Genomic DNA, 24,453 nt, shown 5'->3' on the forward strand with positions numbered 1-24,453 from the left:
TAGCTTTCTTCCACTGGCAGCTTTGATCTCCTTGTTACATATGAATCCACAAAACTATGTGTGCTTCTTGTATCAACAAGAATTAAAACCTTTTGATGATTAATAAAGCCATCAATGCTCATCGTCTTAGGTGATAGTGAGCCTTCAATGGCATGTAGTGATATGCCTAGCAATTCCCCTAACTCCTTCTCTTCCTTAACAAGATCATCTAACTGAATAAGGGCTAGCTTCCCTTCACTGGTTTCAGCTTCCTTCTCTTCTTCCTCCTCTAATCCCTCCAACAGAAAAATCCTAGGCCGGCTACACTTGTGATTAAAATGGAATTTCCCACCACAATAGTAACAAAGCCCTTCTCTCTTGTTTCTTGTGTTTGGGCAGGGGAGATTCTTTTAAAGGGAAAGGTGGGTTTTTAGTTTGGGTTGTAAGTGGTAGGATGATTTCTACTTTCAGGTTTGGGTGGTGGTGGTGGTAATCTCATTAATGGTGCAGGTGTAGGTAATTTTGGGGTGTAGAAAAATATGGTTTGGGTTGGATTTAGGTTTATGCTGGTTCCTCATTTTCTTCTAGCAACTTCTTCCTCCTGCAACTTAGCTAACTCAAAAGCAGCTGAAAAGGAGTTAGGCTTAAGCATGGTCACCATTATCTTCAAATCATCCCTTAACCCACTAATAAAAGTGCTAATACGGAATTCCTCCGTTAATCCACTGATTTTATTGGATAGCTACTCAAATTCTATTTGATATTCTTCAACAATAGTAGTTTGTCTCAACTTAATGAATAGCCCTACTAGATCCTCATAGGTTGAGGATCCAAAACGCACTTTAAATGCATAAACAAACTCTTCCCAACCACTAATAGGTCCTAAATCCATCAGTCAACAATACCAAGAAAGAGTCTTTCCTTCCATATGGAAAAAAGCTATCTACAGTTTTTGGTCCTCAGGAGTATTAAAATAAGCAATGAATTGTTATGCCTTTAAGATCCATTCCATGGGTTTAGATCCATTCAATCTTAGAAAATTCAACCTTAAAGTTCTAGCATGAATGCCCGCATTCCCTTTAAATAAAGGATTAGTACTGACTTGATTTCCTTGTGGTGGACTACCTGTTGTTGCTGCTTATTGTTCATATGAAGCTGCCAAATTATTCAGTTGTTGTAACACTGCTTCCAACATATATTTTTGTTGGTCTTGTTCTTCACGCAAGTGCATTGTTTCTCCCTTCAGCATGGACACTGCTTCCGCCAACTGAGCATGGCATGTACTCTCAGCCATGTCGCAGGAACGCTGCTGTGATACCACTATTATGGGAGCTGATAATGTTGTAAATCTTGTAGGCAATTCGAGGAGCCTGATCCTCTAAATTGTAATTCTTAGTTGCTAGATAATTGTTCAATTCATTCATAACAGAAAGCAATATTTATAAGGACTACAATTTAGACTTGGTCAACAATGACCCACGGACTAAACAGATAACTTCCCACTAATTAATTAACTGACCCATAACACTTAATAACAACCCACAACCCGTATATTTGTCCTCTCGCTGGTTGAGAGGTTTTCTCTCTAGAATAGAGTACGTCCTCTTGGCTGGTTCGATTGTTTGCTAGTCCAACAGAGGGTCCCATGGAAGAAGAACTATGGAGGCAGTGGGAAAAACTAAGTCTTACAGAAAGAGAATGGGAGGGGGTGTCTCTATTTCCTCCTACCATGCCAACAGCTTAAAAACATGTCCCTTCATGCCTACTGGTAATGATAATGGCCGAGAAGAGTATCAACAAGGAGGCCTTCAAGAGCACTATGGCCAAAGTTTGGAGATGTGCAAGCTGGATTCAGTTCTTGGAGGTGGGTCCTAACTAGGGCTGGGCAACCGGGTACCGAACCGGGTATACCCAGCCCGGAACCCGGATTCCAAATCCGAGCCGGACTCCAGCCCGGATATACCCGGGTTATGACCCGGGCTGGAACCCGGATTGATCCGAGTTTTTACAACCCGGAAATCCGGGTTCCGGCCTATACCCAGGTTTTTTTTTTTTTTTTTTTTTTTTTTTAAAAAAAACAAAGCCTGATTATTAATGTTCTTTCAAAATATTGTTCCTTCAGATCTTGCACATAACGTTTCTTTTTCTTTTTCTTTTTCAGATCAACATTCCTCATTACAAAATCATCCCAATTCATGCAAAAATATACACAAAGTGAAAATGAGAAGATAAATCAGATTACAAATTCCTACTGATCAACAATTCAGTGCATCCAACCAACAATCCTGTAGAAGTTGAGCGCTCTTGACCCATCATTGACACGTCCATGCATGGAATGATAGGAATCAACTTCAAAGAAATGCCTTGTGCCCACAAAGTCCATACTAAACAAAAGACACAGATTTTATAGTCAATTCCATGCATGAAAATAAGGCCAACATAAAATGCCAACTCGGTTGTTATATCACAGTTCCCAATGCAAAAGCATGTAACAAAACAAGCACCCAACACATGTAGACTCAACTATCAATCCTTGCGCCTTCAGCAGCCTAAATATCAGCAAAAGAAGAGTGATAAATTGAGAAAAATTAAAAAGAAACTTACAGCAATCTCTTTGCAGTTGCCAAAAGAAACAAAACATTAAAAAGAAAAACTTACAGCAAGGCCGACGGCACCCAATCCAAAGACAGCTACAGATTGACCCTTCTTGGGTTTCTCAACATTCAAAGTGGCACCAAGACCTTCAACCACAAAACCAAAAAGATCATTGGAAACTGCAAGATTGTAAGAACATTCTCAATGCTATCAATACTATTCTTCAAATGCAAGGAACTGCTCCGCACCTGTGGATATTCCGCAACTAAGAACACAAACTTTGTCTAGTGGGGCTGCAGGATTGATCTTGGCAAGGCAGCCAACATGGATAACAGTGTATTCACTAAATGTAGAGGTGCCAACAAAATGGTAAATTGGCTATCCATTTTTGGAGAATCTCGTCTTGCCGTCACTAAGCATAACACCCCTGTCGGTGTTAATCCTAAGAAGGTCACACATATTGCTCTCCTCTGACTTACAGTGGTGACATTCCTTGCACTCCCCAGTAAATACAGGGAGAACATGGTCTCCTGGTTTGAGATCAGTAACACCCTCGCCTACACTTTCCACAATTCTAAACAGAAGCAAAGCAAATAATAAATTCTCTTTCACATAACTAAAAGCCAATTTTTTATTTTTTTAATACCTAGAAAACGTTACATCAATTACCCAAGACCCATGTGCTGAAAATACAACTGTTACAAATTTAGAAATATACATACCCTCCAGCTTCATGACCAAATATGCGAGGAAATAGCGGTGTCTGGCCCTGAAATATAAAGGACATTTTGAGTTTTGTCTTTCTGTGTTAAGTGAGAAGTGACAAATATTGCAGGTCAGTGATGGCTAAATTGATTAAAAATGTGATAAAATCATAATAACAGGCAAAAGTATTAAAAAGAACAAGAAGTTCCTATCCAAATCAAGAAGTTGTCTTCCACTTAATTTTTTAAAGAGCTGCTTTAAGGATGTTATGAGGAAGGAAGAAGGGTTCATCCCTTTCCTCCACATCAAGCAATCGTGCTACATGACATAATCTTTAACAATAAAAATAAATGGCCGGCACCATCAAAATTAGGGTCTAAGGTCCAATAAGCTTAAATCAACTAACAATAAACAAGGGCAGATACTGAATATTTTTTAGCAGCAAAACGAAAAGGTTACAATTCACGACAGCACAATTTCCCATTTGTGCTTTCAGCCACTCAATAAGCAGAAGCAAATAAAAGACATAAACCAACTGTAATTGCAAAATTTGTACAAATCAAACCCAAAATTAGAAACCCTAAACAAATCACACCCAAATCAGAAACCACACCAAACAAATCACACCCACTAAAAACACTACACCATAAACTAAAGAAACCGAAATGGAAGAAGAGTTTATCAAAAACTAACCTGATTTGTAGTGTTTTTGAGGATGACCAGATGAAACGACGATGGGATGACGGCGACGACGGGATGACGGCGGCGACGGGATGAGTGGATGGCGACGACGGGATGAGGCTAGGGATTCGGGAAGATTCAGAGAGAGAGAGAGAGAGAGAGAGTCAGATTGGGGGAGGGGGGAATCAAGATGTCGAGGGATATAATCCAGTGCCAAAACGACGTCGTTTTGGCACTGGGTTTGGGTTTTTTAAAAACCCGGGTACCGGATTTAAAACCTGGGTAAATCCGGTACCCGGACCGGGTTCACCCGGGTTTTAGAAACCGGGTACCGGCCCGGGTGTTTTTCGGGCCGGTGCCCGTAACCGGAACCCGGTTATCGGGGTTCCGGACCGGGCCGGAAAAAAATCCGGCCCGGTTGGCCAGCCCTAGTCCTAACAAGTTCCTTGTTGAGTTTAATAGTGCTCAGGATATGTAGAAGGTGGTGGAAGGGAGACCGTGGGCTTTCGATCGGTGGCTCTTGCGCCTACAAGCATATGATGGCTCTAAGTCCATTAATGAGGTAGTTTTCAACAAGGAGGTGTTCTAGCTGTAGGCCTATGACGTGCCTTTCAATTGCATGACACAAGAAATAGGATTACAACTTGGCAGCTATGTGGGAAGAGTGCTAAAAGTCCATGCAGATGACAGAGGCATTAGCTGGGGAAAGTTCTTACGTATAAGGGTTGAAGTTGATATCACAAAAGCTTTACTAAGGGATACTTTTCTCAATGTGGAGGGGAAGAAAAGTTGGGTGCCATTCAAATATGAGAGATTGCCTTCAATATGTTTTAAGTGTGGAACCATCAAACATAATCAATCAGCTTGTCTGAATGTAACCAAAGTGGGAGGAAATCAACAGTATGGGGCCTGGCTGAGAGCGCCGGCTACCAGAGACAATGACTTGCAACCAAAGAAGTATGGGGAAGATGTCAATCTAGAAGTTCAAGCTCATACTCAGCCATGGAGGAGGGAGACAGAGGTCAGGGAAGACCACCAAAAGGGAAATCCAGTCTTCACTGAAGGGTGTCAAGAGAGGGACATAGCCTCAGATAGACTTGACCGTAAGACTGTCGACAGAAGTGACATGCAGAAGGCAGGGAGGTTGACTAGGCAAGGAAACTTCCTTAGAAAAGATAGTACACAAAAGTTGGCAGAAAAAGGCGCCTCTCCACTACACCCTCTAAATGTTCCCCATGATACACTAGGAAAGAAGCCTGATAAGCATACAAGGCCTATAGTAGAAGTAAACACTCCTTTGTTAGCTAAAGGGATAGTCCACAATGGGATAACTGGTATTGAGGCCCCAACTAATTTAGTTACACAGATCCATTCCATTGAGAATTTTCTTTCTGACCAACTAAAAGTCTTGAACCAACCAAAAAAGGGCCCCACATGGAGAAGACGAGTAAGGAACCTGAATGCTGAAAATTTCTCACCAGGGTTGGAAGGAAGTCTTTCAGGCCTGCCCCATAGAAGCAAGAGAGTAATAAGTCCAATTCCAAAGAGAAGCAAAAGAATTGCAGCAGCCTACGTAAACTTTAGCAAGAACAAAAAAATAAAGACAAAGAATAATGGGTTTGAAAACAATGAAATCACAGACATGGTGGAGGCTGTTAAACAGCCCCACCAAGACCAATGAGCTTCATCAGTTGGAACTCATGTGGGCTTGGGAACCCACGAGGAGTTCGAGTACTTTGAGATATGGTTCGAAGAGAAGATCCCACAATCTTGTTTCTACAAGAGACAAGATTGAGTGTCACTAGAATGGAAAAACTTAAGTATTTTTTGGGCTTTCCAAACTGTTTAGCAGTGAGTAATGACAGAGGAGGGGGGCATTGCTCTTCTATGGAAAAACCACATTGATCTAAAGATTCTTCACTATTCAAAATCCCATATCCACGCTGAAATCAAACCACAAGCGAAGAATGAACATGTCTGGTACTTGACTGGAGTGTATGGTCATCCAAAAGTTGCAAAAAGACATGAAACCTGGTCTTTAATAAAATCTCTCATAGTACCAACAGGTTGTGCTTGGCTTTTAATAGGGGACTTTAATGAAATCTTGCACATGGGGGAGAGAAGGGGAGGAAGGTGCAGACCATAGTGGTAGATGGAGGACTTCAGTGACATGCTTACTGAATGCAGACTGTTTGATTTGGGGTTCTGTGGACCCCAATTTACATGGTGGAATGGGAGACAGAAAGAAAATAGTGTGTCTGAAAGATTAGATAGATTTTGTGCTAATCAAGAGTGGAATTCTCTAGTCTCTATGTGGTATGTTGTTCATATAGCAATTGTCTACTCAGACCATCTTGTTGTTTGTTTGAAACCTCAAGCTGGTCCCAGTTTTGGAAGCCGAGGGTCTAGATTTAGGTTTGAGGCTATGTGGACTGAGATAGAAGAGTGCAAACAGGTGGTGTCTTCTACCTAGGACTTAGTGGAAGGGGAAAAGGACATCTCTTTGATTTTGAAGAAGATAAAGGGATGTGGGGAGAGGCTCCAGTAGTGGAACAAGAGTAGTTTTGGTCATGTGAAGAGACACATTGCTAAGGCCCGAGACAGGATGAATCTTCTGTATCAAATTGACCCAAACTGTTTGAGAACAGAAGGGCATAAAAATGCAAAGGCTGAGATGCAGACTAGGCTGGAAAGAGATGAAATCATGTGGAGGCAGAGGTCGAAGGCATTATGGTTAAAGGAGGGGGGACAAAAACACAAGATTTTTTCATAGAAAAGCCTCCCAAAGACAGAAAAGGAATCATATCAAAGGTGTGAGAGATGGTAACAATATCTGGCAGGTGGGAGTAGAAAGAGATAGAATCATACTGGATTACTTCCAAACCATATTCACCTCTTCAGGCCAACAAGGACAAGTGGGTTTTCTAGACAGGTTGTAGGGTTGTGTGACTGAGGAAATGAATGAGAATCTAATGCAACAGTACACAGCAGAAGAAGTGGTCCAAGCCTTGAATCAGATGGAACCCTCCAAAGCCCCTGGACCTGATGGTATGCCTCCTTTATTTTATCAGAAGTATTGGACTGTGGTAGGAAGGGATGTCACCGAGGCTGTGTTGAAAGCACTAAATGAAATGGCTTTCCCAACTGAACTCAATCACACTTACATTGCTTTAATTCCTAAGAAGGATAAACCAGAAACAGTAGCAGAATACAGACCAATCAGTCTGTGCAATGTAGTTTACAAGTTGATTTCTAAAGTCCTCTCCAATAGATTCAAACATATCCTGCCACAGGTAATATCCATGTCTCAATCAGCCTTTGTACTTGGAAGGCTAATTACAAATAATGTCTTAGTTGCTTATGAGCTAGTCCATTACCTAAGGCAGAAGAGAAAAGGGAAAAAAGGGTACATGTTGCTCAAATTAGATATGAGCAAAGCATATGATAGGGTGGAGTGGGATTTCCTAGATACTACTATGAGTAAAATGGGGTTCAATGAAAAATGGAGAAAGCTAGTTATGTGATGTGTGCAGTCTGTTTCATATTCGATTCTTGTGAATGGAAGTCCAAAAGGTCCTATCAAGCCCACGAGAAGATTGAGACAAGGGGACCCCCTCTCCCCTTATCTTTTCCTCCTCTGCACTGAAGGTTTGGTAGCCATGCTCAAACAAGCTGAGGATAACAAGTTGATGGAAGGTATAAAAATTTGTAGAGGCAATCCAAGGATCAACAACCTCCTTTTTGCATATGACAATTTGTTATTTTGCAGGGCCTCTTTGCAAACTAATGCACACATCCACCAACTTCTAAAGGAGTATGAACTAGCATCGGGTCAGAAAGTCAATAAAGAGAAGACAGCAATGGTCTTCAGTACCAATGTTGACTCCCAACTGCAGCAGGAAATTATGGCCTCTTGGGGGATACAGTAGGGTCAGCAGTATGAGAAGTATCTTGGCCTCCCATCAATGGTAGGAAGATCCAAGAAAAGGGCCTTCATGAACACAAAAAGCAGGGTTTGGAAGAAGCTTCAAGGATGGAAGGAAAGGCTAATCTCACAAGGGGTGAAGGAGATACTGATTAAAGCAGTAGCCTTATCAATCCCCTCATACTCTATGAGCTGCTTCAAACTCCCTGAAAGCTTGTACAAGGAGTTGGAGAATATGATGGCAAAGTTCTGGTGGGGCCAGAGGAAGGAGAAAAACAAAATTAGATAGGTGAGCTGGTAAAAAATGTGTGCTACTAAGCAAGATGGGGGAATGGGTTTTAAAGACCTTCACAATTTCAATATGGCTTTATTAGCAAAACAAGCATGGAGGATTATGAATGAGACGTCTTCTCTTCTCCATAGGATTTACAAGTCTAATTACTTTCCCAATTCGAGCATTCAGAAAGCACAATTGGGAAATGCCCCATCATATGCATGGAGAGGGATCTGGGAATCTGTAAGACTACCAATGAAAGGATGCAGGTGGCGGGTGGGTGATGGAGAGTCCATAAACATCTGGACTGATATCTGGCTGCCAAGCCAAAACCAAGTTCCCTTAATCCAAGGTCAAGTTAGTAGAAACAATTGTCAACAGGTTGCACAGTTGATTGATGGGGAGACAAATTGGTGGGATGTTGGGTTAGTTAGGAGAACTCTTCCCCCTAGAGAAGCTGCTGAAGTTCTGAGATGCCTCTAGGTCCTTCCCCTAGAGAGAATAAGTTAATATGGCACCATGAAAGCTCAGGAGAATATACAGTGAGGAGTGCTTATAAGTTGTTTTGGTTCCTAAAGAACCACAGGCCAGAAGGAGGTTGTTCAAACTATCAGGCCCAACAAAGTTTTTGGAAGCATCTATGGAAACCGCCTATACCACACAGGGTCAGAGTCTTCTCATGGAGAGCATGCAAGCACGGATTGCCCACTTTGAAAAACCTGGTGGTCAGGAAGGTTGTTACTGAGGATACCTATAAGTTTTGTCATGAGAGCAAGGAAGACACAAGTCATGCATTGATCTATTGTCCTTCCATTCTACCCCTATGGAAGACACTTTTTGGCTATTTATTTCAGGAAGGTGACCAGAAGGGCTTTATGGAGATAGCAATGAGAGTGAAAAAAGAAGGGCGGGATCTAGAGAAATTCTTTCTCATTACCTGGTCCTTCTGGTATAGAAGAAATCAGTTATATTTTGAAGGACAAGTTCATCATCCACAACAGTCTGCAGATCATGCCCTGTCCATGCTTAAGGAGTCTCAAGGAGTTCAAAATGGTAGTAAATAGATTTTTGATAAGAAATGTCGGGTGGAGACCCCTCCCACAGGGGTCCTAAAACTCAATACAGACGGGGCTTTATTCCAGGGGCATTGCAGAGCAGGAGTGGGGATTATATTGAGGGATGAGAAGGGAAGAGTAATGCTGGATGCGTGTAACAAAGAACTAGAATTCTCTGATCCTATGGAAGTGGAGCTACTTGCCATCTTGAGAGGTCTCCAATTATGTATCCCGTTGGCACTACAAAAAAAATCATTTTTTGGGACGAATTGGAAATCCTCCCAAAAAGTGAGATTGTGGAACGAAATTTGAATTTCATTCCAAAATAACGACGGAATGCCAGACCGTTCGAACGCATTCGAACGCTATTCTTAGGGACGAAATTTTTTGTCCCAAATAAGTTAACCGCTCGACTGTTAATGATTAACCATTCGAACGTTTAATTGTTACCGTTTGAACGTAATATTGGCGCGATAGGCAAAATTATTTTGGAGGGAAATTGACAAACCGTTCGAATAGTAAATTATAAACGTTCGAATGATGCAAATTCACCGTTCAAATGTTATTTGAAGCGGTCAAACGGTGACCAGGGTTTTAATTTTTTAAGTTTTTTGCCAAATTATATTTAGATTAGCTAGTAGTTATAAAAAAATTGGTTAATTAAATAATATGAATAATCTAAATTAAGAATTAGTTTTGAAAATATAAAATAATACTATTTCATACTTAAATACTGAATTTACAAAACACAAAATGTTGTCTATACAAAAAACAGTAAATAAATAAATAAAATATATCATAAAGTAATTAAGACCCCAAGTCTTTGCACACTTCCTCGACTGCAGCTATACGTTCCTCTATTTGTGTCAATCGAGTACTAATGGTGACCTGAGTTGCAGACATGGCAGCAAACTCTGTACGAAGCTCAGACACAGCAGAATGGATCTCCATACGCACTGCATCGATCACTGCTGATGTCTGCTCGCTGATTGCTGCACGCACTATCTCAGCCATCTCCTCACAAGTAACACTGTGGACTGATGCCTCAGCTTGTGTAGATGTCTCAGCAGCTGCAGCTAAGACTCCATGATCTCCCAGCTGAAATTGTTTGTGAGGATCAACTGGTTCTGGAACATGTGCACGAAAACGCAGTCTCGAGTGTCCCGTGCTGCGTGAGAGGGTGATGCTATTTATCGGTCCCATCGGCTCCTGTTTATGCTCTGCAATATCTGGCACAATACCAGCACATAGTAGATATCGGGTGATCAGGACTCCAAATGGTAGTATATCCATCGAAATGTATCGAGACTCTGATCGAATCCTATCGAATATATACCCCACCAAGTCGATAAGAATGCCACGAGCGACCCGTATCATAAATTTCATCCGATCAATGTCAACTTCTGTCTTGTGCTGCCAAGGGTCAATGTTATTGGCAATTATCAAATTTAATATCTTAAAGAAAGAAGATAAATCTACATGTTTGATACTCTTCGTCCTGTCATACAGTGGAGCATCTGGACCGACAACCAAATCCCTCACCTCGTGATCAGCAAGGGTATCGACCTCATCAGTATAAACTGATGCCTCCTCCTCAGCTGTCTCCGCCTCAACTGAAGGATTGGACTCTCTAGGCACCACATTCGGATATGCATCTGGCAGCCTAGGAATACCGAGATGCTCAGCAAGTCCATCCCGTGAAAATACAATGGGTACTCCTCGGACAGTGATCCTGTAGGCCCCAGAATCATCTGCGCTGGCATTGCCGAGTTCTCTATAGAACTCAGCAACAATGTCAATGTAGGAGACTGGCTCACATGCTTCCTCCCGCTCATCCAAGATAGATCCCCAACCACAATCACTGAATACTGAGGGCAATGAATGACCCTCCCAGAGAAGACTCTAGAAATCAAAAATCTTCACTGGTCGCTCCAGTAAAACTGTCCTCTCCCGAACTGGACCACTACTACTCTCACCAAGATTGCGTCGCTTACGTGCCGGTCTAGAAGTAGACATTATAATCAACCTGAAATTTATAATTACAAATTAGATATATAACATTAACAAGAAAAATACAATAAAGAACTATTTACAGTAGTTTGAAACAAATAGCAATTTAATAATATTAGATATTATGAACAACATTATTTTTAATAAATATATCTCTCAATATCAATATTAATTAGATAAATATTAATAGAAATCTAATATTAAAAAAAGACTGGAAAATATTAGATTTCTAATATTAATCTATTGGAAAATAGGCTGACCGTTTGACCGTATGAATAACCGTTCGAACGATTCATGTAACGGTCGAACGGTAACAGACCGACCGTCCGACCGTTACGTTATATCGTTCGACCGTTAATGAATAACGTTCAAACGCTACTCATAGTGTTTGAACAATATTCGTGTTGATCGGGATTCCAGGCCGAGTCGACTTGGCCATTGAAATCCATGGAATCCTTCGATTCCATGGATTTTATACCAAAATAAATGCAATAGAAACCTAAATAAACGTTCCTAACATGGATTTATGCAAATCTACCGATTATTTTGATGTATAAATCGGTTTATCCTAACTTAAACAATTAATCTATCAAAAACCTAAATCTAAACGGTAAAATGCTTTAAAAATGAAAAATACCGGTAGTTAGAGGTAGAGGCTTTGAGTGGGCACTGTTGACGGCGGCGAAGACGGCATTCAACGGCGGAGATTGACGGTTTGGAGGCTTAGAATGGAGGAAATGCAGACTTAAACTTCCGTGAAAATAACGTTGGGATGGCCTTATATATGCAATACCGTTCGAACGGTAAATTAATACCGTTCGAACGTATTAACTAAAAATTAATACCCTTCCCAAAATTAATCCAAATTTCATGATAATAAATGTTATTTAAATGCAATATTCGGTATTAATTATATTAAATATAATAATTAATTTAATTATAATATATTTTTACTGTTAAATATATTAAATGCAATATATTTAATGCACTTATATATTATTAAACACTATATATTATATTTATAATTTTTTATATATATAGTATATATTATATTATATTTAATTAAAATATATTATACTATTGAATATTATATAGTATATAGTATAAGTTATATTATATAGTATAATTAATATAATATAGACTACTATATACATGAAACTATGTTCATGTATTTATGTAACATATATATTATATGTAATATTAACTAATATATATATATATTTAATAGTATATGTATTACATGACTTATTTAGTATATTTTTCATATTATATTGCAGTTATAGGCTAATTAGATGACACTCTCTATTCTAGCACTATAAATGACACTATATATGCTCAATTTTAACTTTTGTATCATTATAATACACTCTAATTGCTAGTAGTATAGATGACACTATATATAATAGTAGTTATCCTATTATTAAATAATATTAGAATAATAATATAATATAATAAACACTATATATATATGCATGTGATACATATAACCCTATGCTATGATACCATATATATGTTATATATAATAGGTTAATATATGTACTTGACTATAATACTAGATGTAATATGATATTTTATACTATATATGTTACTAAACTATATAATATATGTTTGATTATATATTATATAGTTATATTACTATGTCTCTAAACTATAGTATATTTACAAGTTATTATATTTAAAGGTATAGTGCAAAAAAAATACAATAAGCAACATTTTAATTTAACGTTTGAACGGTTTAAAATAATCATTCAAACATATAAGAAAACGTTTCAAACGGCCATTTTCACGTTCGAACGTTTAATTAGCGGGGGAAAATTTTCCTGCTAATCTATTTGACGTTCGAACGTTCATTAAATAACCGTTCGAACGTCAATGTTCTACATTTACACGACAGAACCTCACAATCTCGCACTCCTTCCAGTCGCTCCTACGCTCATTTTCTTCCAACCAACGCCATTATTCTTTAATCCAGCCCTCAAATATTACTAACTTCTATCAATCTCTTATATTTTCGAATTAAGAGGTTGTTTTTACCATTTGGTGAAGAGTATTTAAGTTTTGGGCATTGGGTGCGGGTGGATTTTCCGGCTTATCTCTCCAAATCAGGTATTCTCTTTAAATGTATTCTCATTTTAGTTTTTATATAAGTGTTTTCGTTTGCTATAATGAGTTCGTCATATAGTTTGCTATCTTTTGATATAATTTGGACTGTAAATGTTGAGATTTTCGGAGGTTGAAGACAACTGTAATCTGGAATTGATCCTTTCGAACAGTATTCGTGTGTCGTTCGAACGTATGTCCTTAGATCGAACGGTGACTAGCACCGTTTGAACGTTATGTTGGTCAGTGTTAAAATAATTAACACTTTAAATACAGGAATTGAATTGAAAATTAATTATTTATAATCTACATTTAATAATACTTAAATACTTAAAAGATTAAAGTAATCAAATGAGAATGAATAAAATTACAAATCATCTAAGATTTAATAATACTTAAATATTTAATAGTTGAATTATTCAACTATAGGTTAATACCAATAGTTTTGTTTTAATAACACAAAAATACTTAATTTTTGAATTAAAAAAATGAATTTTAAATAAAATACAAATAATCTATATTTAATAATACTTAAATACTTAAAAGTTAAAAGTAATCAAATGAATTTGAATTAAAATATAAATTCTAAATTATAATTAATAAAATGAATGTTAATTACAATACAAATAGTTATAATTATTAACTAAAATGTTAATTAAAATACAAATAGTTATAATTATTAACTAGAATGTTAATTAAAATACAAATAGTTAGAATTAATAAAATATTTTGAAAGATATAAAACAACTATCTAATTATTTAATAATATAAATACTTAATTAACATATCTTGCATTGTTTGTTTGCTACATGTTAAATATTGACATATCTTATATTGCTTGTTCATCAAAATTAGCCTTAGACCCGTTCGAGAGTTATCAATCCGCCTTAATTGAAAACATAAAATAGTGGTGTCCTAGTCGAGAGAAGTCATGATGGAGAAAATATTGATTTCTATGGAGTTATTGTTGATATAATTGGAATGAAATATTTGGGAGAACTTGTAGTGTATCTGTTTAAGTGTGATTGGTGGGACTTAAGCAATCCTCAAACTGGAGTCTGTGATGAAGAATATTTTTTTAGTATTAATACATCAAAAAAATGGTATGAATATGATCTTTTTATTTTAACTTCTCAAGCATCTCAAGTATTCTACTTAGATGACCCGAAGTTAGGAAATCAATGGCGAGTAGTACAAAAGTATTCTCCAAGAAATATATATGATGTTATCTCTCAGGCGGAAGGGCGAGATGAAGAAGCAGATGATCTCTCTACTCAAGAAGCATACCAAGAGAGTCAGCCCGTCTTTAATTTGTTTGTGGATTTGAGCCAGTATGAGATGATTCCATTAAATAGAGAAGATATTGAGGCTGAAATTGTTGATGCAACAATTGAGCAAAATGTTGATTTCACTGAAGTATCTACAAATGATGAGTCTGAATTGTCAAATGATACTGATACAGATAGTGATTGACAAATTATGTTTGCACAGATAATTTTCTGAAATTATGCCTCCGAAGAGAAAGGAAGTTCGCATCCCATCTCCACCTGTTCCTAGCTCTCCTTCAGACTCACCATTAGAGATTGACTCTACAGAATAAGGTAAAATTCTAATACTCATAAAATTTATTAATTAAAGTTATAATATAAAATTGATTACAATGTTATATATCATAATGACTTCACAGTACAATCTCGTCAAGGTCGAGGCACTACTAGAGGCGTGACGTTGGAAAAATATCGTAAGGTGGGTAAGATCAAAGTTAACATTCTTGATGAACATACCGGAGGCGAAGGACAACCAGTAGCTTGGCTTGCATCGCATGTGGGTACTCTTACACGAACTTATGCACCTTTGGCAACAAGTTCATGGAAGAAAGTCCCACAAGATGTTAAGGACCTTATCAGGAAGTGTTGTTTGGTAATGTTTAATAAACGAAATTTAATTGGTAAATGATTTTATTTTACTTTAAAGTTAGAATATTATAAATAATAATATCTTTGTCTAAATTTTTTTCTGTAAGGATGATTTTGAATTAAATTTTGGTCGAAGAGAGGAGCGTAAAACTGTGAAAGAACTTATGAGTAATGCATTCCGCAAGTATAAGGTGAGGTGTCATGAGCATTATAATAAGTTTGAGAATAGTGAAGAAGCACGCCAACATCCTTTTCAAGATGTGCAACCTTCTGATTAGGAAAAACTTTGTGACATGTTTGAGGATCCATCATATAAGATATAATTAATTTAATTATTTTAGTCGTCCTATTTTTAATTTCGCTTTCTAATATTTTTATTTCTTATGTAGAAGCGAAGTTCTATAAATAAAATAAATAGATCAAAATTGAAGATTACTCATCATGCAGGTTCAAGATCTTTCCACTGCCTCTTTAAGAAATTGGTATTGCTATTATTTTATTTGTATATAGTTAACTGAATATATGAATTATAATGACTTTATATCTTAACAAATCTTTATTATCGCAAGATTCAGATGCCAATTATGATCTGACAAAATTATATGCTGCATCACATACTAATCGTAATGGAGAGTGGAGTCATCCTGATGCCCGTGAAAATTATGTAAGCATTATAATTTGTTTTAAATAAATATGTTTGAATATTTATGATGATATTAACTCTTTATCTTATGTGTAGGATAAAATGGTTGCCCTGCGTGCTGAATCTGCGTCAGATCAAAATTCCTCAAATAATGATGTTGAGATTTTTACACAAGTTCTGGGTGAACGTTCAGAATATTTGAGGGGTTTGGGTCGCTGTGTAAAACCTTCTCCCTCTTTCTCTTCTTCCAGGTCTGCCTCTATAGCACAAGAGAATGCGAATCGCAGAATTGAAGAATTGGTTGCAAAACAACAAGAGTTAGAGACTCAATTGGCGAGACAAGGATACATGGAGATGCGCCTCAAACAACATAAAGAAGAACAAGCAGAGTTCAGGAGAGATATGCAACTCCAAATGCAACAGCTTATGCAACAGTACAGGCCTCTAACCAACTGATGGTTTTTTACGTCTAGCTTATGACATTATCTAATTATGTATGAACAATACTAGTCTCATGATTATTTATTTCTTCGCACTTATTATAAAACTTTTGTGAGTAATTAAACAGTTCCTAATTTATGTTTTTCAAATATTATGGATGTCTATTTAGTTTGTTTATAATTATTGGTTTTAATAAAAATAATATCCGTTCAAACGACCGTGTCACGTTCGAACATTAATGGGTAGGCCGTTCAAACGATAATGTACCGTTCAAACATTCATGACCAAACCATTCGAACGATACCAGATGCTCAAAAAAACATTCAAAAGCAGGTCATTACCATAACGTTCGAACATTGATCAGCATCATTCGATCTCTTCTACCGTTCGATCTGTTCCTTTAACGTTCGAACGTAATTCTATTGATCGTTTGAACATATCTTGATAACCGTTCAAAAGATACATTAACGTTCGAACGATAACTGAGAAACATTCGAACGCCATTCTGGAACGAATTTTAACCATGACAAAAAATGTCATAGTTCGAACGGTATCGAACGGTCAATTTCAAAATCGTTTCAAAAGATATATTTTGGGATAAAATTGTGATTTTCGTCCCAATATATCTTCTGGGACAGTGATGTTGGGATGAAATTTCGTCCCAAAAAATCTTTCAGAATAAAATCTATATATTTTGGGACGAAAATTTTCGTCCCAAAAAATATTTTTTGTTGTAGTGTGGGCATCAATGAGCTAATTGTGGAGATTGACTCTTTGCTCAGTGTTAAGGACATAGTAATAAAAGGAGAGTCCATGTCTCTCCAAGGCAATCTGATCTACTCTATCCACGCCCTTTCAAAACAGATACCAAGAGTAAGCTTCCAATATATTAGCAGAGAGTACAATGCAGCAACTGATGGCCTAGCAAAACTAGCACGTTTTGAATATTAAGTAGTCCATGATTTGTTATAAAATTTGGAAAGAAATTATTAAGTAGTCCATGATTTGTCACCATTTATACGGTCTTTTCCCCTAATTGTAAGCATTTTCCGAGTAACTTGACCAATCGTAGCAAGGTATGTAAGCTGCCTTGAGCATTGTCGAAAACGGCTGATTATATGTGTGTCCCACATCCATCAATGATCAATCCATATATACTGAGGTCACTGCTTAGCTACACCCTCGGGATACGGGCCGTCCATACCTATGAAATATACCTCTAATGTTATAATCCCTAGTGACAATGAAAGCTGTATGCATGAGTCAGAGAAGCAATCCATGGGATGGAAGTCATGGGTCACTTTCATTTTTTTTTTATTTCTAACTTGAGTTGTATATTATATATATATATATATATATATATATGCGCGCGCATGTGCGTGTGTCAGTTTGTGTTGAAGAATTAATGAGTACAAGATAGCTAGATGATCTTAGACTGCAACGCTACTCCATGAAGCTTTTGTAGCGCAGAAAAGTATAGTAATAAATATAATTATATATTAATTTATATATTAATATGATATGTTTGGTTAAAAATAAATTTTATTAAAAATAATATTAATTTAAATTTTAAATATGAATAAATTAATATTAATATATAGATTAATACACGACTATATTTATATATAGTAAAATTTTAACTCTCAAATTGCTCCACTTTATCTTCTCTCTCTCCGCTTGAGGGTATGCATGGAGGTCGACTAAGGTTCAAATTTTTATGGATCTAAACAATCTTTTAAGAGCTATTAGATTGGAATTTTTTCAAAAAAAGTTATCTGAAGTGTACTTATAAAAAATTCTTTAAAATCTATATAACTTAAAATTAGTTGGGACGATGTTTCTTAACCAACTCAAATTGCCATAACAATTTAATTTTAAAAAAAAAAAATACTCTGAAACTTCCTCGAAACAATAGTAGAGAGAGAGTTTAAAGATTAAAAGAAAAGAGGAAAGTGTAATTGATAACTGTAACTGAGTCGCTGACACCTGACATATGGACATGTACAAGTATTTATATGCAAGTAAAATAAAAGCATGTGTGTTCTTTTATAAGAGCTTGACTTTTTATAAGCTAATATTCCTAGACGCCTGTGCCAATTAAAAAAAAATAGATCAAATTTTAATGAGGTATTTAAGGATTAGGAATGGGCCTGACCCATTTTTTTAAGTTCATTTTGTGATAAAACAGGTTGAGTTTTGAATGTATGTCAAAATCGCATCTCAAAAATAACATTCTAGTCAATAACATTTAAGGGCTCTGGGTTGCATGTTGAAATCAAGTTACAGTAGTACAAGAGGGTCGACATCCCCGCAAAAATAACATCCTAGTCATCAATTCAAAGCAAGTAAAGAAAGAGTAGATGGTAACTTGGCTAATAGCACATCTGGGCATGCATGCATGTATGTCCCCTCATCCTTCTATCTGTTGGTGGTGCCGAGCGTCAAAAGGCAGTAAATGAGGCCTATTTTGATGTAAAGACTTCAGAGAAAATAAAGACCCAAAAAAAAAAAAAAAAAAGGAAAAATTAAGAAACTTATATGTCAAGGTGAGGGAGAGACATAGCTCCTCTTTTTCACAACTGTAATCAGAAGGGGAAGAAAAGAGATTTGGGAAGAGAATTTGAGAGATCAGTAGGGTAAATATGGAAAACAAACTCAAATATGGAAAAGTATTAGCAAATTCTTAATTGTCACACTGTAAGAAATTGATGCAAATCTAAATTGATATGGGGTATCTAGGTCTAGATTTTACATTGATTGTATTGAAGTACTACTAATTTAAGAAAATGAATCTGCTAAAATATAAAAGGAAAAGCTTAATATCTTCTTTGGACTAAGGGCAATATTAGTATTTCCCTTAAATCATATATTTATGCTTATTCTTGCATTGTTAGTAATTATTTGAATATCCTCGAATTATTTTGTCTTTCTGGTCTTGGTTATCTGTTGAAATTAGCCGTTAAAATTAATTTAAATTCTATCTGACATCAGAAACCAACAATAAAAAAGCACATAAAAAATTATACAAGATTTTGAGAATTTTTTTAACCCATTTTTAAAAATGTTAAAATTTTTGCATTAAAGTAGCTATATAAAGCATTACTTTTAAAAATAGAATAATGTTACATACAGTCGTAAAGTGTGCAAGTACCGTATAGTAACTTTGAGAAAAAGTGAAGTTCACTATAAAAAAATTAATTTCTTTTTATATGAGTTCCGTATTTATTTTTTATTTTTTAAATAATTGCACGGCACTTGCAAACTCATAACTGTAAGTATCATTTCTCTTAAAAATGTAAATGATCCTGATCCGTAGATATTTTTCCTATTTTGGCTATATGTGGAGTGTAAACAAAGTAATATAACTTCAAGAAGCTAGTCATAATCGAGATTAACTCAGAAATGGTCCTCCCCAATATCATCGTTGAAGCTTATCAAATATTACCTTTAGCTTAGGGTTTTAGGCTTGAGAATCAGTCTTAGGTTAGGTTTAGGTGTTAAGAAGTATTAAAATATATTATAAATAATAGTAAAAAATAATAATAAAATATTAAATAATAGTAAAAATAAATAAATAATAGTAAAAAGTATATGAAAATTAATAATAAAATAATAAATAATAATAGAATATGTTGAAAAGTATTGAGATACCCCAACACACCCTTAGAGCCAAGAATTGACAACAAATAGGGTGTGGCGCTATATTCGATGAACAAAATATTTAGGGGCCAAAGCCCCCACTCCAATAAATAAAGTATCTCCATTTTCTATAGAGTGATGTTAGGCTGCCGCCTCGCAATGTCTATTAGGCGTGCCGTGCTGTCTAGTACAAATTTGATTTTTTATTTTTTTTTCTTTTTATATATGTTAATATATTTAAATATTTTTTAAAAATTAAAAAAAATAATATATTAAAATTCACTTTCTTAATCATTACGTAAAAAAAAATTAAATATATGAGTGGTCAAAATGAGAGAGTAAACTCAGACGACATACTAGCATTTTCTTTTTCTATGACTCCGATTGAAATGTCTAAAGACGAATCAAGATATCTTAGAATTTGGGGAAAAGAAATTTGAAGTCTAATTAAAAATAAAAAGAAACACAATCTCATAATATTAAAATTATAGATTCTTAAGATAATATTAAATATTAAGTTATCTCTTACTTTTGATATAAGGTTCAAGAAATTCTCATACGTAGATATCTTCTAATTCAATAAAAAAAATTTGAGATATATATTCAGAATGATTTTGTTTTTTGTACTCTAATTTGTCTATATTATTACAATGAGTTCTACTACATACAGTCACTTTTATATATTTTTTATATATTTTACCGATATAATTGGTCAAAAAAATTAATTTATATTAAAAAAATAATATAATTAATTATATTAATAAAATATATAAAAAAATACACAAAAATAATTACACATTGAATTTTTTTATTACAATACTAAATAGAAACCATTGTTCTCGCTGGGTTGCAAATTGTAGTTGGCCCATTCAGTCCATACAACCTTATATATACAGTAAACTCGAATAGATCAATAAGTATATCCGGCCCAGCTCTTGCTACTGTTAATTTGCAAAATATGTGCAACTTGAAAGAATGAGACTTTTGCCATTACTTCGTTTCTTTACCAGAGTTGTAAACTGGCATCCATCTTTCGACATTAGCATACAACAATTTTCAAAGAACCCAATCAATTGATATTTGAAAATAGAAAAATTATACTCGTCATCACTAGACACAATACATAATTTTTTATTTTATTTTTTATTTTTTTACTCTTATCAAATGTGTGGTGTATAGATGATGAGTACATAAATTGAATTAGTTTAGGAAAAATAAAACTAAAAAAAATTAAAAAAATAAATAAATATAAGTGTGGTTTATGGTGTGTGGTTTGTAGCATGTGGAAATGACGAGCAACATTTCTTAGATTTAAGTTTCCTTGAGAGAAGTTACCTCCTTTTATCTTTTCACTACTAATTTTTCATGGATATAGATTTTGTAAAACAGAGACGCTTCAAAACAGCCCATCTGTTTATCTCATAACACCAGCCAACCAATCAGATTTTGACACATCAGCATATTGGGAATTAATATCATCGACCAAAATACAGGAGATTGAAAATAAAGAGTTGAAAAATCAAATTTATCCTTGCTGAAACTAATGTTCTGCTAAAACTAACGTAGACCTGAATAAACTCTTCTCAGCTGTTGAATGACCAACGACCACTGAGATATTGTCGTTGCCGCCACCAAATGGAGACCCCACTTCTATCTTGCCGTCGCCCACTAGAGTTCCCGTCTTGCACTCATTTCCGTCACCCAATGGTATAATTTTGAGCACTTTCAATTTTGATTTTTTTGGTCTGTTTGGACGTGATGAACGTGGTCTCTTAGTCTCTTATTCACACTGCAGCAATTCTTTGTGAAAAATGCCACATCAATTTGCAAGGTACTGCAGTGGCCAAGGGTCCTTTGAGACTTTTTTATAAACCGTTGGTATTCATGGAGTTAGATGAGTTATAATCCATATGTCAATATAATTTACATAGCCCAGATTACAATCACATTGAAATGAGATTTAAATCCAATACAAAAAATCCAATATAAGTTCTATTAAGCAATAAAAGTTCAAAGTATACACAAATTACTGGAAGGGATTGCAAGCTACTACTGTCGGGATGAGTAGGGTGCCACTAAGCGTGAGCTACTTTGGGGATGCAATTTCCGGTTCTCTTCCGTCGAGTTTGGGTTGGGAAGGCCTTCCTGTCGTCAGGTGTGGGTTGGGATTAAAGACTAACGCGTCCGTTTGGTGTCTATTGGGATAGGAAGAAAGCGATTTAGGTAGATTTAGGAAGAAAGTGGGTTTATTGAGGTGTAGTGGGCTGTATGGTTGAGATTTAAATCAGATGTCGTGTCGCAATATGATTGGTGGGCTGATTTTATGGAATAACTAGATGAGCTGGTTATAAGATTTTTCCTTTGTAAAATTCTTGTTCAAACTCTAGGATTTAGAATGGAAGAGACGTAGATACATAAACTAGGTCCTACATATATTATGATTGACCGAATGAATTTCTTAAACAACATTAAATGTTTAATCATTATTATAAGACACTTTTACGAGTTTTTCTCACTCTCCAGTTCTAAAATTTAAAATCTAGTCGTCATTAATTATAATCCAGTCAACATAAAAAATATAACTATATATGAAAATAGATCTCAATAATTTGCTGCATACACGTAGAAATACAATCATAAAAACAAAAATTAATATATATTTCAAATTTCTAATGATCATGTTTCATAGAATAATATGTATCCATAATTATTTTTGTAATAAAATATTTGAATTTATTTTCTTCATAAAAACTATCAAGCGATTTTTTCAAATGTCATCTTTTATTCTAATATTTCAGGTAGTTAATCAAGTTTCTTATAAAATTTAGATATTTTTATGTCACATTAAGCATACAATACAATTGAGACCTTAAATAAATTTTTTCTTACTCAATGAAGTCTATATATATATATATATATATTAAAATTTTAGAAAAATTTAGAGAGCATATGGGTATTATAATTTTTTTTAGGAAACTATTTCCTATATTTATAAAATTATGAATAAAATCTACGAGATATTTTAAATTTTTGAAAAAACAATTGGAGGCCAGTGCCCCCCCCCCCCAAGGTATGTGTAGGTCCACCACTAGTAACTCCTTAATCAAAGGCTCAAGCCACATGTTCTATACTTCAAAATGACTAGTCAATGATACAATTAGAATCTTATTGGAACATTATAAAAAGCAATAATTTATTCTTATCAATTAATGTGGGATCTCATACACCACATATCTTTATCACATATCAGAATGGGGTATATTACATGGACGATCCCATCACCATGACTGTATCTAACCATGGTATGACCCGCGATGGAAATAACTAGAATTATCGATCCTTAGATTTACAACAAAGACCCACAATGCTGCCGTTGTCATTGCTTTGTGTCAAAGATGGAGATTTTTTGTAGGTATTTCTCTGATCGGCTTGATGGTTCTGAAATGGAGATTTTTGTGAAAATTTTGCCGTGGACCTTTTTGCTTGCCTTAGTGTGTGTGCTTTGTTGCTCACCCCACGGTAAAGGAGCTCCCACATGATCTGAGCAACATGATCGAGTGTTGGATACTTACTCTATAACTAATCTCCCACATAATCCAATCTATTTCATCAAAGGTCGATCTTGTGCTCCCTTGGATCTAATCATATTGATCGGGGGTCAAATCATATGGTCGGGAGCCAAGCTCAAGCTCCCACGTGAGACGATCACATGCTCGGGCGGCCAAGCTCCTAGATTATCCAACTAATTTGCGCTATCCTCGAGATCCCACTTGATCCAACCTATTTGATCAGGGTCGGATCACATGCTCTAGATTTGACCTTTTTTTGCTATCATAGCACTTTACCAAACTCACCCTCTACAGATATAGTATTGGTCATCGTGGCTAACGAGCAATTACCTCATACGAGGTTTTCAAAGCATCATTGTTTTATTCAAATTTGAAATAGTCTATATAAGGGGATCCGGACACGTGCCTTACTACAAGTCTATCTCTAATTAAAGCGTGAGTTTAGATCCCACCTGGAAGTAATTCATTTGATGACTTGAACAAAAATGTCTCCTCGATAGATGCCATGTTGGACTGAAATGCCCTTGTTGTAAATCATGATCAAACAGAGGTGCCCCTGCAATAGACCCAGGTTAGGCTAAAATATCCTTCTAACAAATTGAATTAGAAAAAAAAAAAAAAATACTCTAATTCAAATCAAACCAGCCAATGACAACCATAAATCTTTAGAACCTGCTTGATCTTCAACTTCTCTCGTACTCCCCACTCTCCATCTACCTTTTTCTTCTTATTCATTCTTCTATCCTTTCTCTTTGCCTTGTGCTTCAGACTTCTTCTTTAGAGAAATTGCAAAGCATGTTTGTTTGTCGACCATAGCGCAAGCAACGATAGATATAACGACCACGTCGAGGTGATCTGATCTGAGCACATCATGACCCGAGGCCACTACAGAAATTGGAATATAGCAAAACAACCATAAAT

At 35.7% G+C, this 24,453-nt stretch overlaps 1 protein-coding gene across 1 annotated transcript; it reads right to left on the reverse strand.

Moving 5' to 3' along the window:
• Positions 1 to 2,498: 2,498 nt before the first annotated feature.
• Positions 2,499 to 3,358, reverse strand: LOC122304710 (alcohol dehydrogenase-like). The gene is made up of 5 exons (XM_043116980.1): positions 3,297 to 3,358; positions 2,901 to 3,148; positions 2,823 to 2,856; positions 2,638 to 2,720; positions 2,499 to 2,528 (listed from the first exon to the last, which is right to left on the reverse strand). The coding sequence occupies exons 2-5, from the start codon at positions 3,096 to 3,098 to the stop codon at positions 2,499 to 2,501; spliced, it is 345 nt and encodes a 114-aa protein (XP_042972914.1). The 5' UTR covers positions 3,099 to 3,148; positions 3,297 to 3,358.
• Between the last annotated feature and the right edge of the window lie 21,095 nt (positions 3,359 to 24,453).

This window comes from Carya illinoinensis, chromosome 3 (assembly GCF_018687715.1).
Source record: "Carya illinoinensis cultivar Pawnee chromosome 3, C.illinoinensisPawnee_v1, whole genome shotgun sequence".
Taxonomy (NCBI): Eukaryota; Viridiplantae; Streptophyta; class Magnoliopsida; order Fagales; family Juglandaceae; genus Carya; species Carya illinoinensis.